This window comes from Spermophilus citellus, assembly GCF_964194105.1.
Source record: "Spermophilus citellus genome assembly, chromosome: 9".
Lineage (NCBI taxonomy): Eukaryota > Metazoa > Chordata > Mammalia > Rodentia > Sciuridae > Spermophilus > Spermophilus citellus.
In genome coordinates this window covers 89,810,433-89,826,641 of record NC_138191.1, presented here as the reverse complement: position 1 = coordinate 89,826,641, position 16,209 = coordinate 89,810,433, and the positions used below count along the sequence as shown (strand labels likewise).

At 35.7% G+C, this 16,209-nt stretch overlaps 1 protein-coding gene across 6 annotated transcripts in view; it reads left to right on the top strand.

Annotated features, from left to right (window-relative positions):
- The window catches only part of PATJ (PATJ crumbs cell polarity complex component), a 346,985-nt gene that overhangs the window by 17,014 nt on the left and 313,762 nt on the right, over nucleotides 1–16,209 (top strand). For all 6 annotated transcript variants that reach the window (XM_081306348.1, XM_081306345.1, XM_081306347.1 and 3 more), the window contains exons 5-7: nucleotides 417–556; nucleotides 9,580–9,775; nucleotides 12,494–12,622. In XM_081306348.1, coding sequence (XP_081162474.1) covers nucleotides 417–556; nucleotides 9,580–9,775; nucleotides 12,494–12,622 — 465 coding nt within the window. The remainder of the gene's footprint in view (nucleotides 1–416; nucleotides 557–9,579; nucleotides 9,776–12,493; nucleotides 12,623–16,209) is intronic.

Genomic DNA, 16,209 nt, shown 5'->3' with positions numbered 1-16,209 from the left:
TATCCAATATACTTTTCCTCATTAAAAAATTGTATTTTGCATCAAGAGAATTTAGGGAAATTCAATATAAAAAAGTAATTTAGAATTTACTGTGGGAAAGAGCATTTTTCTTAGGCATTCTCATCCAGCTTGGGATTCATCGCGAAATGTGAATGAAGTGTGAAAATACCTCTTCAATTCCCAAAGGTTACAGTGCTGCACACTCTCTTTTGTGTTCTACTGAAAATAATCAAGTTGGAGAGTTCCTGGAATAATGTATTACTGAAATGCTGAGTTATTTTGAGTTTATTTGGTTTTGTAGAGATGTCTTAGAGAAGCTATTTTTCTGCTAAGCAATTTCAGTTCTGTGGAAAGGGTGCATTGGTTAAATGTAGATTCATTGACATTTATATTTTTCTTTTATCCCCCTTCATTAGGGCCGGGAAATTGAATATATAGATATAGAACGGCCTTCAACTGGAGGCCTTGGATTCAGCGTGGTGGCCCTTAAAAGTCAAAATCAGGGAGAAGTTGATATCTTTGTGAAGGAAGTACACCCAGGGAGTGTAGCAGACAGGTAAGGATGGTGTTCATTTTATACTCTGCTAGTTTTTTTCTGATGATTCTGAAATCATTATTATACAAGAGTATAAGAAACTAGTGCTAAAAGCAGTAACAATAGCAGCTAACAATTCCTTTAGCACTTCCTGTGCATTCGTCAGGCCTTTTGTAGATGTTCTTTCATTCACTTGTGGCTGCGGTCCAGCAGTGTAGGTGTTACTACTCCATTTCATAGATGAGACAGGTGAGGTTCAGAGAGGGTCAGTGGTTTTCCTGTAGTCACAGAGCTGTTAATGCTGGGACCATGATATGATTCTAACAGTAACTGCAAAGCAGCTAGTGCTCTTTCCACTGTATCACTCTCACCCAATTGGTGATCACTAGGATGGTAATCTTTTTCTTTTTTTGTATTGGGGATTGAACTGAGGGGTGCTTAAGCACCCCAGCCCTTTTAAATGTTTTTATTTAGAGACAGGGTCTCACTTAAGTTGCTTAGGGCCTCGCTAAGTTGCTGAGACTGGCTTTGAACTTGTGATCCTCCTGCCTCAGCCACCTGAGCTGCTGGGATTATGGGTGTGCATCACTCAATGTATGGGAATCATCATTCTCATTCTGCATACTACATTGTTTATTAAATTGATAGTTATAACACATTATTGATTATTATGCTTATTGTTAAGAGGCCCCTCAATCTATGTTATCCTTCATGGATTGCACTTCTTTAGGTTTTTAAGAGTGATATGCAGGCCTTATATTTTATCTCTATTTGATTTCCAGTTTTTGGTTTATTATTCATTTAATAAATAATACTATTCACATGTGCCTGTTAAATAAAAGCGATGTCACAGTGTATGATTATAAAAATTCTCAGCCAATAATATAATTTCGAGCTCACATTCTCTGTTTATGGTGATTACTTCTAGTTTCCCCAATTAAAATGGATATAATGGATTTTCATGATTTTCCATCTTTATTCTGCCATCTAATGTTGCATTTCAAATGTTTTGTGGGTCCATAGCTGTGGTCAGATATATTTTAGAAACTCTATCCTGTCTGTTCTTCAATACTGGGTGTACATAGTTAGGGTGATCTTATGATTTATTGTTCAAGTTAGGATGGTTTTGGGTTGAAGTGGTATGCTGTTAACAATGAAACAGATAGTAGGTATAAACTTGAACTCTTCTTAGGCAATACAGAATATATCTAGACTTATAATTGCTTAACATTAAGCTCAGTTAATATTGATTAGCCAACTTTTTTTTAATTCAATTTTTTTTCCTTTTAAATATTAGGATATAATTAATATAAACTTAATTTTAAAGTGTACAAGGTCATGGGTGTTGTTATATTCACAATGTTCTGCAGCCATTCCCACTCTTTAATTCCGGTACATTTCAACCACCCAAAAAGGACCTTTTAATATACCTACTTCCTTCTCCCTCCATCCCCTGGCAAGCACCAATCTACTTTCTTTCTTTTTTTATCTTTATTTTTTATTTGTTTTTTATGTGGTGCTGAGGATCGACGTGCTAGGCAAGCGCTCTACTAGTGAGCTACAGCCACAGCCCCACCAATCTACTTTCTTTAAACAACATGTATTAAGTTCTTTGTAACACCTTGGAAAGTACTGACCTAATGTATCATTGTCCTTCCTGACTGTGTTATTATATACTTGGTGTTTAGATGCATGAATGCTCTTGATGAAACGTTGAGCAGCATTCCATGGCATGGGGGTTGAGTCTTCACTACAAATTAACCTTCTAGTCCCATAATCTTCAGGCATGTCTGTCAGTGATCCATACAGTTGTCCTGTTTTTCAGCATCGGCATCTCCATTCCTTTATAAGATAATTGTAAGAAGCTGTCTTAGTATGTTTTGTGCAGTGATAACAGAATACCTAGGACTATACACATTTATAAATAACACATTTATTGGCTCATAGTTCTGGTGGCTGGGAAGTGCATTGTCAAGGTGTTCACATCTGGTGAAGGTCTTTTTGCTGTATCATTATGTGGTGGAAGCCAGAGGGGGAGAGGAGACAGAAGGAAGGGACAAGCTGGCTTGTCCTTTTGTAAAGAATCAGTCCCACCATGAGGGTGAATCCTTAATGGCCTGATTGCCTCTTAAAGGTCCCACCTGTTAATCCTGTTACCATGGTAGCTAAATTTCAACATAAGTTTTGGAGGGGACAGACATTCAAACAGCAGCAAGCTTGTCAAATACCTTATCGACATGTTACTATCCAATATCCCTATCATATTTCCCTGATCTACCACATAGGAAATTGAATACATGTAGCCTTTGACCCCAAGGGCACAGAAATAGAACCAGTAGCTATGAGGCAAGGTTATTTATGGTAGAGAATCTTTCATTAGAAAAGGATAACTTAGCCAATGCACACTTTGGCACATGCCTCTCATCCTAGCAACTTGGGAGACTGAGGTAGGAGATTTGTAAGTTCAAGTCCAGTCTGGGCAACTTAGGGAAATCCTGACTCAAAATGAAAAATAAAAAGAACTGGAGATGTAGCTCACTATTAAAGTACCTCTGAGTTCAGTACTGGCTTTCAGTATTGTTTAAAAAAAAAAAAAAGGAACTTATAGTTTCATTAGGCAAAGAAGTCTTATAGTATTAGTCTGAATGTTGGTTTTCTATCTAGCTGTGTGACCTTGGTCAAGTTACTTATTTTGCTAAAAATTTTAGTAGTTGTGTTTTTTTTTTTTTTTTTTTTTTTCGGGGGTGGGGAGGAGGGGTAACTGCAGATTGAACCCAAGGGTGTTTAACCACTGAGCCATATCCCCAGGCCTTTTTATTATTTTATCTTGAGACAGTCTTGCTAAGTTGCTGGGGCTAGCCTCAGACTTGAGATCCTCCTGCCTTTGCCTACTAAGGCTTTTGGATCACAGGCGTGTGACACTATGCCCAGCTTAAAATTTTGTTTCTTTGATGTGTAAAATGGCAATGTTACGGTAAGATACAGATGAAATAATATTAATAAAGCTGGTTGAGTAGTGCTCAACACATAGTAAGGGCTTCTGTATTCACATGTTCCTTATTCATGGATCTAATCAACCATGATTGAAAATATTTGAAAATCATGTCTGTATTGTCATTTTCCTGTAAACAATACAACATAACAATTTTTCATATACCATTTATACTGTATTAGGTATTATAAACAATTTAGTGATGACTTAAAGTATATGGGAGAGTATGCATAGGTTATTTGCAAATACTGTGTCATTTATATAAAAGATTTAAGGATCATGGGCTTTTTGGTATGAAGTAGTCCTAGAACCCATCACCCCCATGGATTTTGAGGGATGAATAATAGTATTTGCTCCTCTTCTGGCAACATACAAAGTAGCATGATTTACTTAATACAGTTTTTTTCTTTCCTCATATTGGGATTGAATGCAGGGGTGTTGTACTGCTGTACTACATCCCCAGTCCTTTTTAAAAATTTTATTATGAGACAGGGTCTCACCAGGTTCCTGAGACTGGCCTTGAACTTGCAGTCCTTCTGCCTTGGCCTCCTGAGCACCACTGCCTGGCTTAATAAGTTTTTAAGACACTATATACATCTTCCTATTTTCCTCCCATTAATAGGGTACTGATTCATTGTGGGATGCCTGATGATTTATATACATCATTATTTCTGTGGCTCCCAACATACTAAATAGCATATAGTAGTGGCTTAGTATCTATTTGTTTAATGAATGATAAGTAAGTGAGCTCTCATTTATTTGTGTTATTGGGATTTTGAATAATCAGAGAACAAAGTTTGTGTGCCTGTATGTTTGAACTTTTGCTTTCACTACATTAATAGAGGGAAAAAAACAAAACAAAACAAAGTAATGCAGTAGGCTAATAACCTGAGAAAATACTGTAGATGGTGACTTTAATATTCTTTGCCAAAATACATTAAAAAATATATAACAAATGATATGGCTAATGTTCCCACAGATGATAGGGAAGATATGGAAACGTGTAATATATAGGAATACAGAAAACATTTACGAAGAACTTCTCAAATTTTTACCAACTCATCTTGCTGACTAGAAGATAATGAGGAAAGAACTGATGTTTAATGCTTTCAAATGAAAGCCTAGCAGGCATGGTGGTACATACCTCTAATCCCAGCAACTTGAGGGGTTGAGGCAAGAGAATTGTAAGTTTGAGGCCAGCCTCAGCAACTTATTAAGACCCTGTCTCAAAACAAAACAAAACAAAAAAGAGGGCTGGGGATGTGGATCTGTGGTTATATACTCCTGGGTTCAATCCAAATAAATAAATAAATAAAATTTTCTAAATAAACATAGAAAATTTTCCAAGTAGAAACAAATTTTTGCCATTTTTGTTCAGTGGATAAAGAAAAATCCCCAGATATATATATATTTTTTCCATGATAAATTAAAGTAACTTATAAAGATGGTTTACCAAATTTAAGAAAAACAAATATTTTAAGTATGTTATTTTGCTGCTGCTTTAGTAACTACTTTTTGTTTTACACTCCATGGTACTCTCCCTGCAAGCTGTTTTTTCTTTTTTGTTGCTTAATTTTGAACCCAAGGCCTTGCATGTGCTGGGTATGCTCTCTATCATTGAGTCACACTTCCAGGCCTCCCCTAAGCTTTATTTTCATTTTCTTTTTTATTTTGGTACCAGGGATTGAATTCAGGGGCACTCAACCACTGAGCCACATCCCCAGCTGAAAATCATGTTTGTACTGAATGGGTACAGACATTTTTTGTGTGTGTCTTTTTTTTTTTTTTTTTTTTTTTTGGTCATTTTGTATTTTATTTAGATACAGGGTCTCACTGAGTTGCTTAGCATTTTGCTGTTGCTAAGGCTAGCTTTGAACTTATGATCCTCCTACCTCAGCCTCCCAGGCCACTGGGATTATAGGTGTGCACCGCTGCACCTGGCTCCTCTAAGTTTTCTTGAAGAAACAAAATGGAAGCTTTTCTGTGAGGAGCAGCTTGTATTTTTAATAGACATTGTTCCATATGGCACTGTTACACACCTGCTGGAAAAAGTTGGGAATTAGAAGTAGTAATAAAAGGTCGCAGTGAATGTATAGCATAGGAGGAAGAAGCCATGAGCAAAATAATTAGAGAGGCGCCGGAAAGCTTTCCCTGCACAGGGGCAGTATATCTTCAACCGCCTATTCATTATTTAACTTTTTAAAATTTTTGCCCAGGATGGTCTTGAACTTGTGGGCTCTTGTGATCCTTTTCCTTTAGCCTGCAGAGTATCCTGAACTGTAGGTGCCATCATGCCTGGCTTTTAACAAATATTGAATTTTGATTGTATGCTATGTTTTGGGTATAAAATGTTAAACAAAAGAGACATTATTCCATCCTGCTTGTAGTCAATTATTATGTCTCAGTACTTTGTAGTAATAGGTCTGTGATTACAAATTGAATGTTTCCAAAAAGAGGAGCCTTGTTGTGAACAACCAATTAAAAAAAAAAAAGAAAAAAAGAAAAAAAAAAGAGGAGCTTGATGATTTGAGTGGATAAGAACCTTGACCAATGGCAAGGAGTAAGGTGGCTTCTCAGAGGCAATGGGAGACTTAGAGAGACAGCAGGGTCTGCAGAGAGCAGAATGTGTTGGGGAGTGGAATAGCGAGACTATGGGCCATTACCCCCATGAAGAGATGGAACACAGGTCCAGTGCTTGGAGCATGACTGGTATTTATTTGGAGGAGAATAATAAGATGATGCAGAAGGGGCAGAGGGAGAGGTAGGTACCAGCCATATAGGACCTTCTAGATATGCTAAAGGGTCTTCATGATCTTGATCAGTACTTCCTTTCTTCTGAGGACTTTCCACACAGAAACTTGACTAACCTGCTGGCTGTCAAAGTCATGGAAATCCACTATTTCTGAATGTTGTGTGATGGAGACACAAGAACTTGTTTCCTCTTGAATGGAAAGTGTGAATTAAATATGTGTGTGTGTATAAAAATTAGTATGAGGGAGCTAAATTGCATATATGTTTATATGGTATAATTATGTATAATTATATAAAATACAAATTAGTATGGGGAATTTAATTGTATATGTAGTATAATTATATATTAATATATATGTATAAGTAATTACATGGAGGAATTAAGTGGAATGTGTCAAAAAAATCCAAATTTTCCTCTGTAGCTTATTTATCCTGGATTGAGTTTATGTTCCCAGAGCAGATTTTATCTTGGAAAGAATGGATTCTAACTTGGAGAGAAAGGAGGTGTCCTTGAAGACTATTGGGTAGGGGAAAAGGTAGATTAAAATAGATTGATTTCTAGAAAATAGAAAATCCACGGGTGAATTAAGGACTTATGAAAAATGAGTTAGATCAGGGCTAAAAAGACTTAAATGTATCTCACTCATTTAGGATTAATTAAGAGATTCCGTGGATGAACATGCTGTGAATAGAAATTTAGTTGAAGAAGTTAGAGAAAGGGGGACATGGAGATGGAAGAATGGAAATGATTCCTGGATATTGTCCTGTAGTATCTACATTTAAGAAGAAGTTTCTTTAGTACTGGGGAGATACTTCACAAGCAGCATTCTCAAAAAATATTCTAAAATTATGGAAATCTTATGCATATAATAAAAAACTATAAAGTATGGAAATATAGTTAGTAAAAATAGTAAGTAAAAATAAAAGTCTCAAGGTACTTGAAACTTTCTTTGGAGATATGCTGAGATTGAACCCAGGGCCTTGTGCATGCTAAATATGTGCTGTACGACTGAGCTTATACCCTAGTGCTGAAACATTTGAATTTTGAGCATCCCGATACAACTGAGAAATATCTTAGAATGCTTTCTTTTCTTTTTTCCCAATACTGGGGATCAAACCCAGATTCTCACACTGTATGCGCTCTACTACTGCACTATACCCCCAGTCCATAATGTTTTCTTTTTTGTAAAGACAAGGTCATAGAATATATACACTTTTACATCTTATTCTCACCTTAATATGTCATTCCTAATATTAATGAAAAGATTTTTAAACAACATTTTTAATGCTACATGATTTATTGTGAAAGACTATTTTAGTATCAAAAATTGGAATATTAACTGGGCATAGTGGTACCCACCTGTAATTCCAGATACTTGGGAGGGCTGAGACAGGCTTGAAAGTTCAAGTCCAACCTTGGCAACTTGATTCTATCTCAAAATTTAACAAAAGGACTAGGGATATAGCTCAGTTGTAGAGTGCCAGTATGTTCAATCCCCACTACTGCCTCAAAATAAATAAATAAATAAATTGATATATTGAACTTGCTCTTTCCAAGGAAGACTCCAAAACATGAGTACCTGTCTCCAGGAAACTTAAAATCCAACAGGGAAGGACTTAGCTAACTCTGTAGGCAGCATGCTTAACATACCTGAGTATTTAGTGGTGAACGAGTGGTTCAGAACATTGTGGACTGAGATATGAGACTCAACTGAATGGTGACGGATGGAATTGAATTTGGCTGAGTAGAGTAGAAAGGTATTAGATGTGGAGGGAACAGTTTATACCAGAGCAGGAAATGCCAGACATATTTGAGAGAGAAGTCATAAGTCAGAGTAGTTGAAGAAATAGTTTGTGTGGACAGAATCCAAGTAGGAAGAGTACTTAGGGGCAGAACATTGAGGCCTTCAAGACCAGCCAAGTTTACCCTCTGTCCTAGAGGTCAGTATTCTTGATATTCTGGTCCATGACAAGGTTTTCCTGACCTGCTATGAAATGAGAGAAAAAAAGGAGGCAGGGGGCAATATAATGGACCCTTCATAATTCAAAATTGTATTTGTGAAAAGGATTATTCTATTCTGAAATAAATCCCTTGCTGTATTTTAAGAGGTAAAAATGTTCCTTTATGAAACGGGCATGACAGGAGTTTGTTTTCATTTCTTTGCTGCTTTCTTTATTGGTTAGCAATAGCTGATCATTACACATTTTTGAACTGGAAAAGATACCAGCATGAAGAGAGCCTAGAAATGTAAATCTGATGGAATTTTGCAAATTAGATTTTAGATGTTAGGCGAGGATTCCAACTGGAGAGTAGGAATGGAAAGGAGGAGATGGGTGGATCCAAAAGAGACAAAGAAGGACAAGGAAGTGTTAGGGTACTGTTGCTCTGCCAGCAGGAATACTATTTCAGTGGTACTTGGAAGATAACAGTCAAATGCAGTAAACCAGGACAGTAAATTGTAGACTATCCTTAGAATGCATGTTATCATAGCAGGTGATGACTATGCTTCAGAGTCAGACTCTTCAGATAAGGTATTAAGGTAGTCTGAGCTTTAAGTTTTTGTATGTAAAACTTAACTACTTTAAAAGGTGATTGTGATGATTATAGAGATAATAATGCATGTAAAGCACTTAACACAGTACCTGACTCCTAAGGGCTCAATCAATTTTAATTATAGTAGTGCTTTTTTTTTCTTTAGAGATTATTACTTTTTTTTTTTTTTTTTTTAGTTGTCCTTTTAACCTTTGTTAGTAGTTGGGAGATTGGTTTGGGAGAGAAAAAAGGGATTAGATATAGGTTTGGAAGTAATCGCCATGGATTTTCAAGGAGTATTTGGCCTCTACTGACAAATGATAAAGAAGTAAAGAAAATGGAGATGGGGTGAACCTGCTAGCGAGGAGGCTCTTGGTGAAGTTCAGAAAATGGTTATCCTAGTATAGTATGGATAGAAATCAGATTGGAAAGCTTCCGACAGTGCAGGGTTCATGCAGTATTCACACTTGCTAACCCTTGGCAGTAGGGCTTTCTAAAGTGTTTTGGTTTATTTTTCTAGCCAAGTGACTTTTAAAATGTGTGTGTGTAAGTGTGTATAGAGGGATGCACTAGCTAATTAGTACATTAGTTATTAAGTGTTATGAAAAGGCACTCTGAGCTCTGTTATATATCTACATAATTATTCAGGTAAATGTATTGAGTGAAATAGTAACATAAGCAATAAACTGCTGAACTTAAATAACAGATATTTAAAAGTCAAGTTATTAGATCACTTTAAACATAACCTTCTTTTCTTATATGATTAAGGGATCAAAGATTAAAGGAAAATGACCAGATTTTGGCCATTAATCACACACCACTGGATCACAATATTTCTCACCAGCAAGCAATTGCATTATTACAACAAACGGGTGGATCTTTGCATCTGGTTGTAGCCAGGGAACCAGTCCACACAAAAAGCAGGACTTCTACCAGCTCAGCTGATACAACTCTGCCTGAAACAGTGAGTTGCAAACTTGGGAAAATAATTTTGAGTTATGCTATTGGTGATAAGAAGTATATATTCAGGTGTCATTTACTTGTCACGGGTCAAGAGGGATGATCATATCTCCAAGTGCATCATATCTCCAAGTGCATCATATTTAAACAAGATGTTTCATGAAGGGCTATTTATTTAGTCTTTTCAATGTCCTGTGGGACTTTTAATTTAAGATTATTATTTAATATAGGGGTCAAATTGAGTGTTAGGTGTAGTTTATTTGGTGGTGGTGTCTTGTGTTCCTTTATAGAAAGTTAACTTTATAGAAAGTTAACATTTCAAAAACATTACTTTTATGAATTATAATGGGAGTTTATGGGTAGGTTATTGATGCTACAAAATTATAGTAGGTTTTTTTTTTTTCATGTAAGGATATATACTTCACAGTTTAGAAGAAAAAAAGTATGTCTGTTTTAGGAATTCTTAAAGCTGCTTTGTAACATTTACCAGATTTTGGCCAGCGTCTTCAGAATGCCTGCTAATAAATCTTATTTTCTTATAACACTAAGTGCTAGCTGATTTATATAATTTTCATTCCTCGGAACAAAAGAAAAAAACTGTCTGGTACATTACAAGGTCACAACACAAATTAAAGTATAGGCATTTTTCCTGTTACACTCTGTAATATTTATACAGCACAATTTACATAATAACTACAATGGACAAAGTAGGACATTGTCTAGCATATAAAGAATAAGGGTGTTGGAGTCATGCATTGGTGGGTTCAAGTCCATTTCTTCCTCTCCTAGTTGTGTGACACCAGCAGGTCCTTGACTCCTCCACACCTCAGTCTCTCTGTTACTTAAAACTAGTAATGGTCGTAAAGATTGAAAGAGGTGTGTGAAGAGCCAAGCGTAGGGCTGGTGCCGGTTAACACTCTGTGAGCAGTAGCTGCTGTCATTGATTCAGGCTTCTTTTTTTGGGGGTGGGGGAGCACCAGGGATTGAACAGGGGTGCTTAACCACTGAACCACACCCCCAGCCCTTTTTGTATTTTATTTAGAGACAGGGTCTCACTGAGTTGCTTAGGGCCTCACTACATTGCTAAGGCTGGCTTTGAACTCATGATCCTCCTGCCTCAGCCTCCAGAGCTGCTGGGATTACAGGTAGGTGCCACTGTGCCCAGCAAGGTTTCTTCTACTTGTTTTTTTTTTTTTTTTTTTTTTAAATTCTTTTAGTTGTTGATGGACCTTTATTTTTTCCATTTATTTATAGGTGGTGCTGAGAATTGAACCCAGTGCCTCAAACATGTGAGGCAAGCACTCTACCACAGAACCACAACCTTAGCCCCCAGCCAGGGTTCTTATTTTAACAAACATGCTTCCTAGTTACTAGGTATTGTTCCAGACATGAGCTTATTAAATATTCCCTATATTCCTGTTTATTTTAACATTGCATAGTAGTTTTCCAATTTTATGTAATAGAAGAACTAAATAGGGCTGGGGATGTGGCTCAAGCGGTAGCGTGGTCGCCTGGCGTGCGGCCTGGGTTCGATCCTCAGCACCATGTACAAACAAAGATGTTGTGTCCGCCAATAACTGAAAAATAAAATGTTAAAGTTCTCTCCCTCTCAAAAAAAAAAAAAAAAAAGAACTAAATAATGATTATGCCCTCATGATCTTGAGAGGGAGACATTGTTCTGCTGTTGAATTTAATGCACATTTCTCATGGAAACCTGCTAATTGGAGGAAAAGTGCTTATTTCGTCTTGTCTGATTTGTATGATTATATTAACACTATCTTCAGTTGGGTCTGCCTTTCTTTTCCCTCATTAATGCCTCCTAAATTTGTCTCTTTACCTCATCATGTTCTTACCATTTCATTCTTTACATTGCTGCCAGATTAATTTTCACAAGCCACTGCCGCCTTCTTGTCATTCCATCTTCTAAAACCTTGAATTCCCATTTGTCTTCCCAGTTAACTCAATCTATTGACTGTATCTTTGACCCATTCTACTATCTGGTCCAACTTTGTTCTTGATTGTCTTCCTTCTTTGTAGTGCAGTTTATGTTTTTTTTTAATATTTATTTTTCAGTTGTAGGTGGACACAATATCTTTATTTTATTTTATGTGGTACTGAGGATCGAACCCAGTGCCTACATGCTAGAATGCTCTACCACTGAGCCATACCCCAGCCCCTATAGTACGATTTAAATGCTCCCTCTTCTCATTGGATTTTATTTCTTATGGCTTTTCTCTCCCCCAAACCTCTGAAGTCTTCCTAACATTTTGTGACTTCCAATTCAAGTTAAGGGTTTTTTTTCTTCCCTGATGCTCTTTGTGCCTGCTAGGTGAACACACTACTACTAATACACTACTATGGAGCCACATTCCCAGCCCTGTGACTTTCAACTGAAGCAATCACATATTTATTGGTTCCTATACAAGCCAGGCCTTCTGCTAGATATTGGTCATAGACTGGGGAATGTTTCTTGTCCTCTTAGAGCTACAATGTTTTGTCTGATATTCTGCCTTGCATTTTAATTGTGTTTTAGCTTTTTCTCTCCTGGATATAAGATCCTTAGGTCAGGGCCTATCAATTTTAGCTTCTGGATTGCTGCCTTAATTAAGTGTATGAATATTCATTTTCTTGTAAATCTATCACTTTAGTAGTGACTGTATTGGAAAGTTAAGATCTGTGTGTTGTACCAATATTGTGGTTCTTACTTGCCTTTAATTCATAGGTTTGTTGGGGCCATGTTGAGGATGTTGAACTCATTAACGATGGCTCTGGATTAGGATTTGGAATAGTTGGAGGAAAGTCAAGTGGCGTAGTTGTGAGGACCATAGTTCCTGGAGGATTAGCTGATCGAGTAAGTTGATCTCCTTTTATCATTTTGGTTTTATAAAATTTAAATTGTATGACTTGAGTTGTAATTTTTTAACATGAGTTACTAGGACATGACTCAATAAGTAGAATTTAATTATAGCTTAAAAATGGCTCATTCCATAAATACTAATGTGTATTCTGCTTTATTTTACATGGGCAATGTTTTTTTGGTGGGTGGGGGGAACCTGTAGTTGACAACCTTCTTAAATTTATCAAAGGATAATATTTCTTGTTGAAAATAGTTGTTAGTACATTTTGAACATCTGTATTATTCTCCTCCAGAGTATAATTCAAAGGTATAATGATAAAATCAGAAGGTCTGATGATTATAATAAACATTTCTCCTAATATTGTACATGTAAGATGTTGCTTGAATTAAAATTTTCTGCTATTATAAATCAAATCTCTGTCCTTTATTATTTAGCAGTGCTTAAACTGAAAGTGGACCATTTAAACATTTAGCCACTGTTTTTACTTAATTTTAGAGGAAAGAAAATGTTAAATATCACATTTTATGTTTTTTTTTTTTTTTGCTTGCTTGTTTTATGGGGTGCTCTACTCCTAAGCTACACACCCAGCCCGTTTAAGTTTTTATTTGGAACAAGGTCTCACTAAGTTTCTGAGGTGGGCCTCCAACTTGCAATCTTCCTGTCTCAGCTTCCCAAGGTGCTAACTTTATAGGCATGGGTTACTACACCCAGACATATTCAGTTTTTAGAAATTTGATTGTAAATCCACTGAATAAAGAGCTCCTATTATATAGAACATCCATGATAAATCATAAATAACTTTAATTTAATTTCCATAATCCAAATAATAAATAAAATTTCACTGATAATTGTCCAGGTAGATATAAACTTATTTTTTCTAATAGACATATAAGTGAAAATAAAGTTGACAGGGCTCTGGGTATAGCTCGGTGGTAAATTGCTTGCTTAGCATGCAAGAGGCTCTGGGTTTCAAAAGCTGCAACACCACATAAAATGAAAAACAACAAAACTCAGAAACTTTTAAAAAAAAATTTTTTTTGGATTTCTTTTTTTTAGTTGTCAATAGACCTTTATTTAATTTATTTATATGCAGTGCTGAGATTTGAACCCAGGGCCCCACACATGCCAGGCAAGTGCTCTACCACTGAGCCACAACCTCAGCCTCTAAAACTCAGAAACTTGCTGTGCAAATGTAGCTTTGAGATAAGTTCCTTAGCCCCTTGTTTCTGATCAAAATTACTTTTACTATATACAAACTGTGGAATTGTTGATGTTTCCATTGTCCTTCCAGCACCTGAGAGTGTTTATTTAAAGCGGTAGTTTTGATTGGTTGGCCTCTGGGGGTCTCTTAGACTTGCATAGGGGGTCTATGAAATCAAAACTATTTGTATAGAAATACTAAGATGTTATTATCTTACTGTGTTATTATAAAATGTTATTATCCCCTTTTACACCATTGACATTTGTGCTGATGATTCAGAAATAGTGTTTGACAAGAATTGCTGGTGTTGTAGTGCAAAACAAGGTGGTGGCCTCATTCTTTACTGACTGTCACTGCATTCTTTCTGGCCATGCTCTTGCAACAAGAAAGAAAAAATTCCAGGTCCATGTAAGGTTCTTTATGATGCAATAGAAACAATAAAATTTAGTAAAAATTTTGACCTTTTGGTACATGTCTATTTACAGTTGAAGGACAAAATGGGAGGTATGCATACACTCCTGTGTACCAAAGCATGGTCATCTTGAGAAAAAGCATTTGTGAAGTAAAGAAGCCATTTTTTAAAAACATCCAAATGGGATTTATTTTGAAATTTTTGTAAAAGGATAATATATATAATAAAAATTTCTATAAAGATGATAAAAATGGGCACATAGTAGACTTTCTACAGATAAGTAACAGTATCATTATGCATAGAAACATTCACTTTGTAATAATCAAATGATATTTTTCTTTTTAAGAAGCCATTTTTCATATGCAACAGCATTTTTTATTTTTGAACTAATAACTGACAGAAAAATTGTGATTATTCAGACTTAGGTATTTGATGGACATTTCCTTGACAATTAATGAAGTGAACCTATTTTAGGAGAAACTCTTGGCAGTGTTGGCAATGACAAATTTTTTTTTTTGTACTGGGGATTGAACTCAAGGGCACTAAGCCACACCCCTAGCCATTTAAAAAATATTTTTTTTAGAAACAGGTTCTTGCTGAGTTGCTTATCGCATTACTAAGTTGCTGAGGCTAGCTTTGAAGTCATGATCCTCCTGCCTCAGCCTCCTAAATTGCTGGGATTACAGGCGTGTGCCACCATACTGACGGCAATGACAAAATTTCAGCTTTTGAGAAAAATCAAAGTTTTGAAAAATTTTGTTCATGAGCTTAAACTTGCCAGTATTTAAAGAGTTTTTTGAGTACGTTATTAATGATAGTCACCAATGTGATTTTTTATATGTATAATGAAATATGGCAGTATTTTGGAAGATCTGTATACTCTGTGAATCAATATTTTTTGAAGATCAATATGTGATATGACAAAGTAATTTATGTGTAAAAGATCAAAGGGTTTAATGAAACAGTGTCTAAAAGTTTTTTGATGTGGCTTTAGATTCCACATTACAGCTGATCTTAAGAAACCGCAACTTGTCAGGTTTGGGTGTGTTATCAAAGAAGAATTGGCTGAAAGGACTATTAAAATACAACTCTCTTTTCCAAGTGTATATCTGATTGAGGCCAGATTCTCTTCATATATTTCAACCCAAACATCTCACAACTTATTGAATACTGAATGAGACAAGAGAATCTAGTTGTCTTCTTTTAAGAGTTTTGCACAAATGTGAAAAATAACACTCTTCTCACTATTATTTTTTGTTTGGGAAAATAAAACTCTTTTTAAAATTAAAAATATATACACTAATTATTTTAATACATGTTACTATATTATTATATATTTAAAAATTTCTTGGAGCTAATTTCTAATTCAGTAGATATTGACAGATAATTCATAAATGAAAACTGAAATTTTCAGTGTTATTTTTTAGAGCTTTACTAATGTAAAACTGACATACAATAAATTGCACATATATAAAGCCTGCAATTTAATAACTTTTGACATAGGTATATACTTGTGAATTCATTTTTGTCAGAGTTTTTTCAGAGAAATAGAACCAATAGGATATATGTATATAGTAAGAGATTATTTTAAGGATTAGCTCACAGCATTGTAAGACTTGAAATTTATGGGGCAGGCCAGCAGGCTAGAAACTCAGGAATTAATGTAGTTCTGAGGTTGAAATCTCTAAGATAAACTGGCAAGATATTTAGGAGACCAGGGCAGGATGCTATTCAGCTGTGAGATGTTACCAGGCATGAGACAGTTTCGTTTCTTCTTTAGGAAACCTCAGTTTTTGTTCTTAAAGTTGTAAACTGATTGGATGAGGTTCATTCACATTATCAGTGGTTATTACCCTGTAATCATCTGAGCTATCAGAGACTCAGACCCCAGGGTTTATTGGTTGTTGATCACATAGCACACACTAGGCACAAACACGTCACATCTAGTTTGTAGATGAGACTCACAT